The 16,592-nt window shown below is 33.5% G+C and overlaps 1 protein-coding gene across 1 annotated transcript; it reads right to left on the bottom strand.

Moving 5' to 3' along the window:
* Positions 1-4,187: 4,187 nt before the first annotated feature.
* LOC123693690 (craniofacial development protein 2-like) lies at positions 4,188-5,075 on the bottom strand. The gene has a single exon (XM_045638884.1). It carries the CDS (start codon positions 5,073-5,075, stop codon positions 4,188-4,190), a length of 888 nt encoding a protein of 295 aa, XP_045494840.1.
* Positions 5,076-16,592: the final 11,517 nt, after the last annotated feature.

The raw sequence follows: 16,592 nt of genomic DNA, 5'->3' as shown, positions 1-16,592 counted from the left end.
AGTATGGCCGGGTAAAGACGTTATGTAACACAATATATAGAGCAATTGTAAAATGCATATGTGTATCTGGGGTTGTTTAAATATGTTAAATGGAGTTTTGTTTCCTTTTAAATTGATTCATTGTATAGATAGAAACGTAGAATGCTTTTTAGGGATATCGGTAATAACGTATTAAGTCACTTATTATGTTAAAGTACCGTATCTTCTCTTTTTGTATTACGTTAATGTATTATTTATAAACATACAATGATAAATAGAAACAACCTATGATAAAAATCCTAGCTACTTGGAAACCCACCATAACATTTCCAATTATAATATTTAATTTACGAAATATTTCAAGCATGTAGATAATTTGTACCTGATAAAATTAATATATTAAACTAGCAATCCAATTACCATTCATATCTATATTCCCAACTCACTTATAATTCTTATCAATGGCGTTTACGAAAATATATTATATTCTTTGCCTTGAGAATTTCGTAGGAAGGAAATGTGTGTTCATGATTTATATCCCAAATAGAAGCACGAGGTGGCCGCTCGTATGAGCCCGCCTGCCCGAGAGCGATAAGCCGAAGCTTACTGAATCCACTAAGAAAATAAACAAACCACTCGCAACAAATTTTTAGCCAATAATCTCGAAACCGCATTGATTGTACGTTGCGTAGTGTTTACGTAACATGAAGGTACGTTTTATGATCGCAAAAGTATTGGGGTAAGCGGCTATAAAGTGGCTAGCTCGTAAAATCTGGGATTATAATTAAACTTGCTACGGACGTGTATCTATTTATTCGGGGGATATCCTGTTTACTAATATGTGAAGTAATAACATGTTCCCGAAACCACAAATGTGTTGGGATGGATGAAGGAGTGCTGTTTCTGTTTGGAGTGAGGCCTCGATCCGAAATATTTGGTGAATTATGTAAACATGTTTTATTAAAAACTATATTTCTATTCATACCTAATATCTTAATTAATAGAAGGACTGTAGTATGTATTTTATTATATGTAGATTATTATACATCAGTTTGAACAAAGCAAAGTAACTTATCCTATAAATTAAAGTACCAACTTTCTTTTTTCAACCGCAAGGCATTATAAAATATATCGTGGCATACAATCTATAACTTATCCCGGTTAGAAGTGCAACAGATAAAATGGAAATATAATTTTTAAACAAGGAAAATTCTCGACGAGGTTTATTACCAAGGGAAGAAACTTTGTAAAACTGCAAACAAGATCTTGTGTACCACTTATAAGTTTTATTAACGATCTAAGAAAAGCAGGCAGGTGTCAGTAATAAATTCCCACTTCCAAGATTCTCAAAAAATGCTTACTAATAAATATAAAGCATTGCGTTTTAGAAATAACTTTCTGCGTTCAACATTTGGAAAAAGTGTTTGAATCGACATTTATAATACTATAAATACTTTTTCTTTGGAATTTAATAAAATTTATATCGAACTCGAAGGGGCTTTTTGTACTGTATGAAAAAGAAATTTAATTAACATTTTTTAACTTAATTAATAATACGTCCAGTATAGTGATTACAGAATTAAGTATGTTTATTAGATATATTTATACCTATAGGTATTTTTTTTTTCTCTTCTCTTAAGTATGTATGTATATATTTGTGAACATATGTATATTATATATCTCATTCTTGTGGCTTGTATATTATGTTGTTATTATTTTATTTATTTTATTTTTGTATGTATATATTTATTTGTGCTCTGCCCTATTCCTATCCTTTACTTAATTTCTCTCTGTACAACCGGTTGTCTGGAAGAAATCGCTATTTAGCGATAAGACCGCCGTTTGTTGTAATGTATCCTAGGCTAAGTCTCATTTTGTAATTTATCTTGAGCAATAAAGCATAAATAAATAAATAAATAATTAACCAAAACATATCTTCATATTATCTGAGCCCTTATTTGAGTTTAATTCATACCATATACATTATACATATTATTAAACTCACTTACTTACTTACTTACTATCTGGCGCAGTGACCCCAAAGTGGGTCTTGGCCTCCGACAACAAAAGACGCCACTTGTCCCGGCACAGTGCGATGTTTTGCCAGTCTCTTCTGCGCAGTGCCACGAGATCGTTATTCACTTGGTCCGCCCAGCGATACTTAGGACGGCCAACCGGCCGTCGGCCTGAGGGACGCCCCAAGTAAACCCGCTTAGCAGCCCGATCATCTCCCATCCGCAGAACGTGGCCCAACCATCGTAGCCTATGCGCTTTAATCTCGCCTAAGATGTTTGGTGCAGCAAAAAGTTCCTCCAGCTCCTTATTGGTTCTGATTCTCCAGCTACCGTCGTTTAAGGGTATCGGGCCCAATATTTTACGGAGTATTTTGCGTTCCGTTACGAGAAGCTTCTTTTCTTCTTTTTGGGTGAGCGTCCAGGTTTCACAGCCGTACATAAGAATCGGCCTTATCACGGTTTTATAGATTCGAAACTTTGTACGTCTGCTCAATAATTTGGACCCAAGTATCTTATGAAGGCCTGCGTTACACCGAAGAGTGCTTTGGACACGTAGTTCGATCTCCTCTTCTCTACTATTAGTGTCTGTTACAGGACATCCAAGATACTTGAATGTAGCTACGCCCTTAAAGATGGTGTCTCCAACGGTTAGATCTTCCCGCTTTTGTCTCGTGTTTCTATAACGGCGCATGTGCTGGTACTCCGTTTTGGATTCATTAATACTAAGCCCAATCTTAGCGGCTTCTTCTTTAAGGCATGCTACAGCCTCCGTCACTTGCTGCTTCGTTTCCCCTACCATTGCGAGATCGTCGGCATATCCAATAACCTTGTACTGCCCGTTTAAAGTCACTCCACCATTAAGGTCATGGACTTTTCTAATGACGTGTTCGAGCGCAAGGTTGAAAAGTAGAGGTGACAAAGCGTCTCCTTGCTTCAGACCGCTTATGACAGCAAACTCGTTCGTGAATTCAGCTCCAACTCTTACTACTACATTACTTTCTTGAGTAGCCATTTCAACAAGCCTGACCAATTTTGGAGGGATCTGAAAGTTCCTTAGGATGTTATATAAAGCGGGTCTATCTACACTGTCATACGCCTTAGCAAAATCTACGAAGACCGTGTGAATGCTCTGTGCGTATTCCCACTTTTTCTCCATTAATTGTTTTAGGAGAAAGATTTGGTCTACTGTGCTACGATTGCGCCTAAAGCCACACTGATAGTCACCCAGAATGTTTTCTGCTAATGGCTGCAATCTCCGTAGCAACACGTAGGACAGAACTTTATACGCCGATGGTAACAAAGCTATGCCTCTATAGTTGCAGCATTCCCTTCGGCTTCCCTTTTTGTGGATTGGGCATATGATTCCTGTATTCCATTGTTTTGGTTGACGTTCCAGATCCCAGATCTTTCCTATGAGTTCAAATAGTTTTATTTGTGTGGTCTTGCCGCCGTATTTCCACAACTCCCCTGGTATTTTGTCAATACCTGGGGCTTTATAATTTTTCAATTTATAAATGGCTTCCCGTACTTCTTGAAAAGTTGGAGGGTCAACTATTCCTTCATCTTGTATTTCGCCTGGAGCGTCTACTCTTTGCTGAGGAGCTGGGCAGTTCAGGAGTCCTTCAAAGTATTGTTGCCACATAGTTTTTAGTGTGGGCGTATCAGTTACGAGGTTACCGTTGGAATCTGCTAAGATTTGTGATGTTGGTTTGTATCCTTTTTTGACAGACCTTATCTCCTGGTAAAATTTTTTACATTGTTGTGTTTGGATCAAGCATTCCATATCAGTTACCAAATTATCCATGTGCTGCCGTTTTGCTTTTCGGATAACCTTTTTTGTTAGAGCTCGTACTTGTTCATAGCTTTCGATCCACTGATTGTCTTGCTCGGCCAATACTTTGAGGTTTCTCCTCTCTTCAAATATCTTAGTACACTCATCTGTCCACCATTTTCTTTTCTTTCGCTTCTTCTTTTTACCTAATATTTTCATCCCTACGTCTCTTATTATTCCACTAAGTGTTTCCCAGGTAGCATCAACATCATCCATTATATCTAAATTATTAAATTTATTATTTAATTCAATCTGAAATTTACTTGACAGTTCTATGTCTCTTATGTTATCTGTTTCAATTATGGGTCCATTGCCTTTCGAGTCTGAATTCGCGATGTTAATTTTTGCAACCACTTTAATTATCAGCATATAGTGATCGCTGTCGCAATCAGCACCTCTAGAAGTTTAACATCTTTAATGCTGTTTTTATGTCTACTATCCACGAGAACATGATCTATCTGATTAACTGTTTGGCCGTCAGGTGACTTCCACGTTCCCTTGTGTATGTTTTTATGAGGAAACACAGTGCTCATGATGACCATATTTTTTGAGGAGGCGAAACTAATTAGTCTAATACCGTTGTCGTTTGATCGATCATGCTTACTGTGTCTACCTATTGCTGGCATAAATACCTCTTCTTTCCCGACTTTGGCATTAAAATCACCTAAAAGTATCTTAACGTCGTATTGAGGTGCTTGTTCATACACATTTTCAAGGTCGTCATAGAAACTATCTTTGGTCTCCTCATCAGCCAGTTCAGTTGGAGCATAAGCGTTAATGATGGTTATATTGGAAAATTTTCCTTTCAATCTTAGTACACATATTCTCTCAGAAATTGCATCAAACCGAAGGACACTTGAGACGTTTTTATTAGCTACCATAAATCCAGTTCCATTAATATGTTTTCCGTCTAAGTTGCCACTATAAAATAGCATAAATCCGTCATCCAGAGCACATTCCCCGTTTCCAGGCCATCTAACCTCCTGCAACGCAGCTATGGTAATATGATATCGCTTAAGTTCTGTCAACAGTTGGTATATGGCACCAGGTCGGTAGAGGCTCCTTACATTCCACGAGGCAAATCGGCTATCCGTTATTCCACGCCATTGGTTGTCGTAATTGGGTCCGGGTCTCTTTTTATTTGTTGTCAGTTTCGTAACATTAGATTTTTTATGTGGAGGGGTTGTCAGCCCCTCGCACAACCCCCGAAATGCTGGAGGACCACACCCTTCTTTGGTCAGCGAGGCCATCGGCCTTAGCCGGTAGCGTAGCTAGGCTGTACTACCGACCGCTCCCCCATCCGCCACCCGGGGGACGCTCCCCATACGCTGTGAGGGCCAGCGCGAGGTATTATTATTATTATTATGTATTATTAAACTCAAACATTTATTTATTCAATTAGACTTCTTTCTTCTAGAAGCACTTTAGAAGCGTCATTACATATTTTTAACATTTACCACCGATTCGGAAAGCAGTATCTATGGAGAAGAACCCGCAAGAAACTCCATAGTTGCTCTTTTAAAATCATGCCATGTCATATTATAAAACTAAATAATATTACACTATAAACTAATCCAGTAGCTTCGTAACGTAAACTTTTATAAAAAATTCTATATGCCAAAGCTCGTTACACGTGTCGTATAATGTACGGAGGATCCTACAAACGCGTCAGCACTATCGCGAGTTTATGGAACCAAGCTCATATTACTTACCATCTAGTTATATTTAGTTTGAGCGTGACATTTTGAGATGAAGAAGAAATTAAATTAGACGTAACTTGCGCTGATATGGTTATACTTGTATGTATTAAAATGAAAATTTTTGTAATAAAAATAAAAATTAATCAAGATTATTCCTATATCGTATTCGTATATTAAAAAAAAAAATAGTGGAATATGGGTCAAAATATAAGTATGGTGTTTATTTTAAATTTTCCTGTCTTTAATCATAAGTACTTTAAGCTACTAAACAAAATAATGTGATTGGTATCATGTTATCTAGATACAATATTTATTTCTGAAGAACTAAGCTAATACAAGAATAATAATATAACTAAGGTCTATTGTTTATTCTAGATATAATATCAAATATCCTTATTACAATATTCTATAGTAAGTGTATTCTATATTACGTTAAGCTTCAATTGATTTCTCTTCACATAATATTCATGATTAAATACTCTCAATTAATCTTATTTTATGATTAAATTACAACACAGATTATTAAAATACTATAAAAGGCAAGCTATGAAAGTTCATTTGTATAAGTCAAATTTTAAGGCGATTAATTTTCCAGCCTCATAAATTCCAATTAAGACCGATTTAATAACAATATTTGATTACACTTTATCGTATTAGACACTAACTTACGTAAATTAATTAATATATTACCCGTGTAGGATATTATGACGACCGTGGTCTGAAGATATTACAACCCTGTGTTATTGCATAGTCTTAACCCTAACACCTATTAAATATTAGAGGGTCTTAAGATGTACGACAGGCTAAAGGTATGGATTTAATAACATAATATTATCAGTGAGAATACTGGAGCTATCTACGTTCGAGTCTACTGCAAATAGTACAAATATTGTTCAGCCTTATATTTGGTGATTTTTATTATGTTGTATACTACGTCGTTATTGAAAATTGTCTCATTGTGTATCCCAAAAATCTGTACTTTTTATATTGTTATTTGAAGTACAGCAGATACATTTCGATTTATGAAATATATTGATTGAAAAAATAGCCCCATTATAGTTGTTCTTCGAGATTGAATTCAAATATATATCAACGGTCGAAAATAAAACGATTAATTAAAAACTGGGCTGGTCTAAGCCTTAGGAGTAACAAGATGAAAATGTCAACCAACAAATTAAACGTCTAAAAGTAAATTAAAAGCAAGATTTTGTCTTACCGGATTATCGTAGGCGATCTTGATTGCGATACTAATTGCAAACGCCGCCGAAGCGTAGCGCGATCACTTTTACATTAATTTACTCGTCCCCTGGGCTACCGGCAATGTAATAAATTCAATATCTATTGGGAGTTCCAATGACTTATATATTATAATACCGAAAATGATATTACTTCTAACGGGATGAAGTTTAATTCCAATTTTCCAAATCCTTTATAACATTCATTCATATTATTACAGTAATCAGATTGTGGTGTTTTGAAAGAAACGTTTGACGTTGTATTTGTGTTGTTAATTAGTAGATTAGAAAATGATTTGGGATGTATATTTTATACAAAATATGCATATTCTACAGCGTTTATAAACATAAGATTGTATAATGTTTTATTCATAATCAAATACTCTGAGTGATAACGATAATATGTAACGATCAAGTTATGAAAAATAATGTTACACTATTAAGTAAAAATATTTGACTAAGTAATTAGTAAAAAGGGTAAAATAAAAAGTAAAAATAAATGTACTCTTAGCAATCCTGAAAATCAGTATAAAATATAAAATCATATCTTACCTGTCATTTGCCCATCCATGGAAATCCTCATAAGTAAAAAGAAGAAGGAACATGCCCTAATAAATAAAAAGAACTGTGGAACATTGATAAAATAATATTATAAGTTAAGATAATTATTATTATTGGAGTATTCTCAACGGAAATAGAATATTTAAAACGTTACTCTAATAGAAGGTGGATAATTTTCTTCGTATCTCCACATAATTTTTATAAAAAGTAAATAGTATAAATTAATGTGTATTGAGAAGCAAATCGAATTTTGTACTTATTATTTTAACAAATATTATCATTTAAAACTACTGACAATGCCTAAATACATTTTTTTATGTTTAGCAAAAATAGTGACGACAGCATCAGATGACAAAAGCTATTTCAAATATATCCCATATACCTATATATAAATTCTCTGAAAGAAACTTAAAAATAAATCTTTTCAGGTAATTCCAGCGTAGGCGTAGGTATACGCCTCTAACTGCAACTTTCAGGTGCCTTCTAAAGTTTTAGACGAATGCCCACAAAGTTTATCCGTAAAGTTAGCTGAGTTACCACCCGTCCCATCCACCACTATTAACTATGTCAAAGAACTGCAATTTAAGAAGTTCACAGTCGGTATATATACAGCTGCATCACAATTTATTTCAACGTATTCACAAAACTAGAATAAACTTAGAACATTTTCGAAATGCGGATGAAGTCATAAAGGTCGATGTATAAGCAAACAAAGGGTATCTATCAATAATTCAATTGAAAGAGGAAACATTAGATGCGATAAATAATTCAAGGTAGCTTTTTCCGTAAGTCAACCCCAGATAATAATATGTACAGACTACAAAATGGATTTATGACTTATTGCTTATAACCTTATTCCCGTATATTTTCTTTGGAATTGGAATGTTAATATATTTCACGCACATAATGTGAAACATGCTACTAAAGCAAGTTGAAGTCAGGGAAAACATTAGTATCTTATTTAAAATGTGTAAAATGTAGGTTCCATGTACAACACACGTGTGTGTTCAGATTCAACTGTATGGGCCATAAAATATAGGGGTGATATAAATCAATTTATATCCGTTATTACACCATAAAAAGTTTAACTCACGATGTAACTAAAATAAAGGCAAAATAAATAAAATACACATTCTATCCGTCTTTAATGTCAATTATATTGGAGAATGTGGTTTATACTGTTGTAATAAGCGATTACAGATTACTAATTCTTGGCTGTACGACCTTCTAGATATGTTTAAAACTCCACTCTCACCAATAATATAAATCCCCTTTCCTTATTTACAAGCAGTACAAAGTGTAAGGAAAGCGACGTCGAATATAACACCTTAATCGAATAATGTACTCCCTAATTCATTTAAATGAACACACTTGTTTATAAGCGGCATAAAACCGAAATCAAGACAGGGGTGAGGATGTTGCTAGAAGCGTTACCGGCCGTTACATTAAACTTTCAGAGCAGTTGCCTATCTCTCGGCTTGTATCCGTAGCAGATTTTATACCATGTAATTTCACTTCACAGATTTGTACGAAACTTCTCAATTATGCGCGGCGTCCTTGTAGTATTTGTAATTGGATGCCTAATTTAATTGGCTTGGTTTATGTCGCCATTAAAGTTGGTGTAGTTTATGGTAGGATATAATACCAAATCGGTGTTCTTGAAATGCTTAAAATATTAGGTAATCTTGATAAATATAAAATAAATAATTTGTTTTCATTCGAAATATTGTATTTAAGCATAAAATCCACCAACTCTTGAAAATGATACAGCAAACAAATTGAAAATCCATTTCCTAAAACGTGACGAACATAATATATATTTAATTGAACATAATTTATACCTTAATAGTGGCGTTACAATTCTCGGAATTCTCAGTGAAAAATTAATATCAACTACGTCCCGACCCCGTTTTTTCTATTTTCAATGTCTTTTTCCAGCAGCTAACAAGGAATATATTGCCTTGCTGTCAGCCACGTCCTGCTAATTTAGCGATGTTACCGCTTCTACCGTGGAAACAAGAATAAGTGGACATGAAATGTAATTTTCACGCTACAGGGGTAGCGCTAATAGACTGTAATGTTTTGTATCCAAGTTTATTTAAAAATACCGTTACGAGAATTGAATTATAAAGAAAGCTTTCCTTTCTTTGTTTACTATTTGGAATGCGCTATGTGCTTTAACGTTTTCTCATTTATTTTTATTATATGGGTACTTCGGATTCCAATAGAAAAGTTTATTATAGCTATTTATTAAACGAGTAGATATATTTAAGTATGTTGAAACGATGATAGAAAATTATTACAAATGATGATTAAAAAAATATGAGCAGGATATTTCTTGCTTTTCGAATTACCTACCTACTTAAAAATCTGACAGAATCCAATCCTGATGAGTGATTTTTAATTATTATCTCTATTTTTTCAGAGAAAAAAGAAAGTGGTTCCCTGTCGCTTAAAATAGAGGAAAAAGAATATCTTACAATATCTTGAATGTAGCATATATATCCATTATAAGTTGGGACCCCGATTACAAGAGGCCATACAGCCAACGGACGGAACTCCAAAAGGATCCGGGTCCTAAAATAAAGTTGTTTGAAGCAGCTGGCGTCGTGGACAGTTGTAATGGTAATACGATTCAACGGTTATGGCACGACTAGGGTTATCACTTAAATTGATTAAAATAAAACTAGGACTGAATATAAAAATATATGACTGGGGCACTTACGTTTATATTACGTTTGCCTTTTGTTAGGGAATTGTAATGTAATTGAGAATAATTTGATGTTAAATATACATATTAAAGGAAGATAAGTGACTGGTTTCCCTTTTGAAACGTGTGCAATTCACATAGCTTGTGTCAAAATTCTAACTAGTCGCGCGTCAATATATTGTGTCCAAAAATGTAATATGACAACTATTACAAACATTTCGATCTAGTTTAGCCCATAATGTTGAATGACTACCCATATTTTGAGAAAACAACGTTAGAATGCACATGCCCTCAACGCGGATGTCGGGGCTTTTTTCCCCTAAATGGATGAATAAACGAAAAAGTATAACAATATTGCAGACATGTAATGTATCAAAATTATAGAAAATATTCACACAAAGACATAGAATCAATATCCCCACACTACAATGAAAAGCAGCGGTTGCAAATAATATTTTAATAAAACTATGCAAAGATGGAAAAGAGATATAGAGTATTTATTTATTTAGTATTTGTGTGATGAACTCAATTATTTGTTCTTGGGTCTGGGTGTTATTATCTATATATTATATGTATTTATTAAATTTATATTTATCGTCGCCTAGTACCCACAACACAAGCCTTAATTGAGCTTACTGTGGGACTAGGTCGATTTATGTAATAATGTCCTATAATATTTATTTATTTATTTTCCTCGACAAAAATATCGACATAAATATGATTCATTAATTAATAATGATTCAAAAAACTTGCTTCATTGATATTTATATATGTATAACTTTTATAAAATCCCATACTCTTATAAAAACTGTAAACCTATTCTTATTTTATATTTGTACCACCAACAATATATACAAGTATTTTTAATAAAACAAAATTGTTAACCCTATGAATATCCAATGTTAGAGGGTGGATATTTGGAATAATGTAAAGTGTTCCGATTCGCGCTCCAAATTAGTTCAGTAAACGTATTTTCTGGGTTTTACAGGTATACACAGGTGCTTGCGGCTTTAGAAGAATATTGCACCGAGTATTAAGCAAGATACAGTAAAGATTTAACGGTTAGAAGTATTAATTTGTTTTTCTTTTAAATCCGTCTAACTAATACTGTAAATGACTTTGTTAATTATAAGTTTGCTTGTTTATTCTGTAATGAAGCTACGGAGCTAGAATGTCGTTATATTTTGCGCATATTTATTTAAAAAGATGGATATTCTTTCTTTTATTTCTTTTTTGCGCTGTCCTTATTCTTCTCACATTTCCTTTCCTACCAGGTTGCCTGGCAGAGATTGCTGTGTAGCAATAAGGCCGCCTATTGTGCAAAATTTTTGTACCTCATTAATTTGTGCCATATTTCCTATATTGTTTTGTACAATGAAGTGTTATAAATAAATAAATAAATGGATTGCCATTTTTTGCCCTGGCATAACTTTTACGATTCTAACTCAAGCAAAGCTGTGATCAAAACCTAATAAATCTGTCAAGTTAGCGCAAAGTTTTACATAATAAACGTAATATGAGTAATTCTCTAGGCTAAAAATAAATTGACTCTACCAAAATTTCTAGAGCACAATTGAGAAGTTTTAGACTTCTGATTTATTGGCCTACAGGATATAAATAATATATTATGTTTACAAATATTTTTGTTTACATCTTGTTTGATAAGTAGATTGAATATTTTTTACACTACTAATAAAAATAAATAACGTTTCATTGCATCAATACTCCAGTACATTTTACACAAAATGCATTGCGATATCAATTTCTATACTTATACACTACTAAGTATCTCATGAGGTATCGGAGGTAAACGCCGCGCAACGTTCCCTCCAACAAATTGAAAAGCAATGAACCGCGGAATTCAATTTCATATTGAAAACCATTCATCTTTGCCGCTTCTTCGGGACCGTCTGAAAACGTTACAACTCGACTTTGCCACTCTGCTTCATCTCTTAAAAAAGTTTACCACTCACTGCTTTCGCTTGTCTGATGTATTAATAACTTCGCTGAATTGAAAAAGTTCCTCGCAGCCCCTTGAATGTCATCCGTTACTTTCAGCGTGTTATAATTGAATAGCTATACGTTCGCTCTTTTGAAATTGCATTTGCTGTATTTAATTTAAAATTATTACAAAGACAAGAATTCGTATTTGAAAATTTATAGTTTTCCCTTTAAATAACTTCAACTAACGTTAAACAATGGAACGAAAAGGGTCCTTATTCAAAAGTTTTTTAATAAGCAGACTTTTTAGTGTAGCGTGTATAGGCTATAATGAATAACGAAAGGGGAACGAGAAACTGTTGCCGCACGCAAATATTTATTAGAGAGCTGCAGGGAGCTTATTAATAAAGCTCCATACAAAGTGCGCCCGAGAGACGGCACGAATGACCTGAAAGCATCCACTGAACGCTCCTAGTGTACACAAAGGCTTAAGGGTGTAACGTCTAACATTTCCTCCATTATGCGTCGAGACCACCATTCAACGGCTCAAATGAGTCTTAATGAAAGGTACGATACCATTATGAAGGCAATTGTGAGCTCATAAAGGAAATTAAAAAGAGACAAAAAGACGTTGCCCCCGACAAAATGGTTTTGTTGTACGTCGTGTAATAACACCGAAATGAATGAAAGCTGCGGGAGGTTTTTAGGGCAAAATGTGAACACTGCGTAGATGTGATGTAAATGGAATACACTTTTAGGTTTAATCACTCTAATTAATTTTAACTGACGTCGCAAATGACGCTTTGTTAACTATACTAGAACTCGAAATGAAGCAATATACGATACAGCTGTTGTTAACTGAAACTTATTAAAAACTAACAACATTTGCAATGCTACGAATGTAGCTTGAATGTAAGCAAATCGGATTAATCAGTTTTAGGTGTGAGGACAAAACGATACGTGGTTTCTATCTCAAAACACGTTTACTCGCTTATTTAGTTCATGATGAAACCGAATTCCAGAAGCTCAAAGCATTAAACGAAACTCGATTAGTTCGATCTTCCAACGAATACAATGCCTGCAAGCCATGTTCGGCTACGAGTTGTTTGTAACGAATTCCAAATTGAACTGATAATATAACCAATTTAATAAAAGACCAGAGTATTCTTTCCCTTTAGGATAATAAAACATTCTTACTGAATAAATGCACTTTGTTATTTAACAACATGCTCTTATCGTTTCAAGTGTACTTTAAATTCCATTATATAGTCACTATAAAGTGAATAAATGAATGGAATGTCGCTAGTCTGTACTTTGTTGTAAATACGTTAAGTTTAACGTTTATTAAATACATTCTAATGGTCACTACATTTTATTTACTTATTTTGGTCGATCAATAACCTACTAAGTATATTTAAAACTAGCTCATCGCCCGCGGCTTCGCCCGCTTTGTCTAAAACCTAATAAATTATATACCTACTAAAACCTTTCCATTGAATCACTCTATCTGTTAAAAAAACCATATGAAAATCCGTTGCGTAGTTTTAAAGATTTAAGCATACAAAGGGACATAGACTTTGTTTTATACTATGTAGTGATGTTGAACGTACAAGTAAATACATAAAACATAATACAATTACTGTCGTTAACCCTTTTAACATCACCGAACGTTTTTCTCAAAATAAGAATAAATTATGTTTAAACAGAATTTACATAATAGATTCCTATTACAATATTAGCATTTTGTCCAGGACCGACACAACGTAACCTCTAGCATTTGCCGTTTAATATCAGGTAATTTAAATAATAGCCGAGCAATTAGCGGCGTTTCCCCGCAAAAAAAACCCAAGCAGTTTAAATACATCTTCGAATGCTAATAAATGCCAGTGATCCAGTTACCGAGGGTCTCCCTTCATTTTAGCCCCTTTATTAGTAGTGATTAGCACTTTTACCGTCGTCGTTATGAAAAGGTGTCTATTTGCGCACATAATTTACTTTCTTCGAGTCAATGAACCCTGTTAAAAGATATTTTAGTCCGAAGAAGAGGTGACCTTTTACAATGTTTATAATATCCTGAGTAATAATACATCCATTTTTTAGCGAACGTCCTATCGTTGTATGTGTCCTCCAGAAAATTAAAAACAGAACTGCCGCTAACTTCTATAAAAACACATTTGGGGCGACTACATAGTACATACTTACACTGGCATAAACTAAATTGGTTCCGTATAAAGTCGCGATGTGAAGTATATCAAAAATAAATTGTAGGGTTATTATTCATTAAGCAAATGGCATTAACGCCCGACTTAATAGCATTAAATTAAAAGCTTTGACAACGCATAACAATACAAACCAGACTAATAACTAACATGGCTACGAAGTCACGAACACAACAGAACACAATAAAGTGAATAATGGTCCGGTGAAACCAGGTAAAAAGTAGGTAATAAAGGAATTCGACCCAAATGGGTGGAACATTGTGGCATTACTCATCACACTGTCTACTTGCTGACATTTGGACAGCGCTGACAAATGATAGCTTTTATTGAATAATTATCGCGAGGCTGAGCCGTCACGAATGAAGTAAATGTAGAGGAAAGAGTGATATACAACAGTATTAAGTCACAAACAAATGTCCCACAATTTATACATTATTCAGTTTCGCCATAGTTAGTTAGTTGCTGTTAGAGTCGTGTTCTCATAATGATCTCGAACTTAGCTCTTACTCGATTATAAACGAGGCACGTAGTATATCTGAAAATCACGTAAGAAGTTGTAGCTACTAATGTACTTAGTGGGTCTTAATTGAATTTCGATTAATTCATGATCAAACGTGTATGCGGCACATCACGAAAGAGAATAAGTACTAATATCAAATTAAAGTACATTTATTCTTAAAATAAGAATGCCCAAATAAAGAAATTCATTTGTATTTTACAGGTGTGATATTGTGTGTAATGTACTAATGTGTAGTATTCAGAGAGTTGACAACGTAGCGCCATCTAGTTCCAATCTATTTTTCTTTATTGTTCCAATTCATCTCAATAGCTTTTTTTATAGAAGTTTCTTTGTCATGAAATGTTAAGATTTGAGGTGTAGAGCTAATAAAAATAATGTGTTTCCCATTAAATTTAATATTAAAAAAGTAGAGAAATAAGATGTTATAATTGATGAGCTTTTAAAAAAGCTCATCCCATCGACTCAACATTAATCCTTTCCACGGACTTTTTAAAATGAAAATTGTTAATTTGAAGCGAAATATAATTTGTAGAATGCATTTTCGCATGTGATGATTTTATAAATAGAAAGTCCTCCAAAAAAGCACTTGCAATTTTTCGGGTTTTAAGGTAATTGAAGAACCTCTGAAATTAAGGTATTGATAAATTGTTAAATATAATGATTGGATTTAAATAAATAAATAAATAAAATAAAATATCCTTTATTGAATTATTATGTACATTAATTTAATAATTACTAAGTTTCAGTTCTATTTATATCGTTAAATGGGAACTTTGTACTTTACTTAAATATTACAAACGAAAAGTTATATAGAGTTGGTTTATATACCATATTCCACCTAATTTTATTGCCTTGTGTAATATAACTACTGTATCATCATTTGATCTTTAAATTTTTAATCCGTTAAGCTGTTCTTGAGTTATAATTGGATTAACTAACACGGCTTTCATAATATTGAACAGAAGAAAAACATTGAGATGGACAGTATTTTTAAATTTTAGGCAACATTTTTGGTGTTTAATAAAAAGTCAAACATAAATCGAAGTCGAAGCTTATTAAAGTGGATTTACAAAATAAACTATCACGGGGAGAATTCTTGCGGCAACAAGGAAATCAAAAATACGTTTAAAGGATCTGTCTCGGTGAGATTTACTTTGATATTTACCCACTTTATTTTCTATTTTTCTCTTCAAACATTACTTTCATATCGCTATTTTTCATATAACTTTAACATTATATGTCACTTGTCAGATGTCAAGGCTTTTGTGTTGAGCATAAATAACTAAAATTGCGGGAAAAAGAGAATTAGTTCACTGAGAAATTCAGATGTATGTGAGTAAATCAATAACAGTTAATATTTGAAATGTTATGAATATTTAAATACTAAAGAATTGAATGAATACAACTTTTATTCTGAGAAAAGTGCAACATTAAAAGCTAAGTATGTAGAGAGAGTAGTTATTAGCATTAGAGCCTTAGAGTATGTATTAGCATGTATTAGCTTGCTAATAAATAGTATATATCTCAGTATGGCAGTAGGAATGCGAAATAATGTAACATAGACGTGTTATTTGAGAAACGTGAAGAAATAAGCTCAAGATTCATGGCCCGTATCGATGACGAAACTTCCCTCGCATTTTAGCACCATTTCTTACAAACCTTTATTTTGTCTACTTTATTAAATAAAGTAGACAAAATAAAGGTTTGGTTTGATCGGAACTCGATGTTTACGAACTTACCTGAATTCTTCCTTTGTTTTCACAATGTAAAGAAAGTGGCGCATGTGGTTGATACGATATCAAAATAAATACATAAATTTACCAACGACGTACGTTTTGTATACTATATGTCCTATGATTCGGATGAAGGATTCATATTATA

Source organism: Colias croceus, chromosome 8 (genome assembly GCF_905220415.1).
Source record: "Colias croceus chromosome 8, ilColCroc2.1".
Taxonomy (NCBI): domain Eukaryota; kingdom Metazoa; phylum Arthropoda; class Insecta; order Lepidoptera; family Pieridae; genus Colias; species Colias croceus.
The sequence above is the reverse complement of the archived record's forward strand: the minus strand, read 5'-3'. Positions and strand labels throughout refer to the sequence as shown.

Bases quoted from the DNA above. Each gene is read 5' to 3' on its own strand.
- LOC123693690 (XM_045638884.1), bottom strand. From the start codon at position 5,075: ATGGCCTCGCTGACCAAAGAAGGGTGTGGTCCTCCAGCATTTCGGGGG.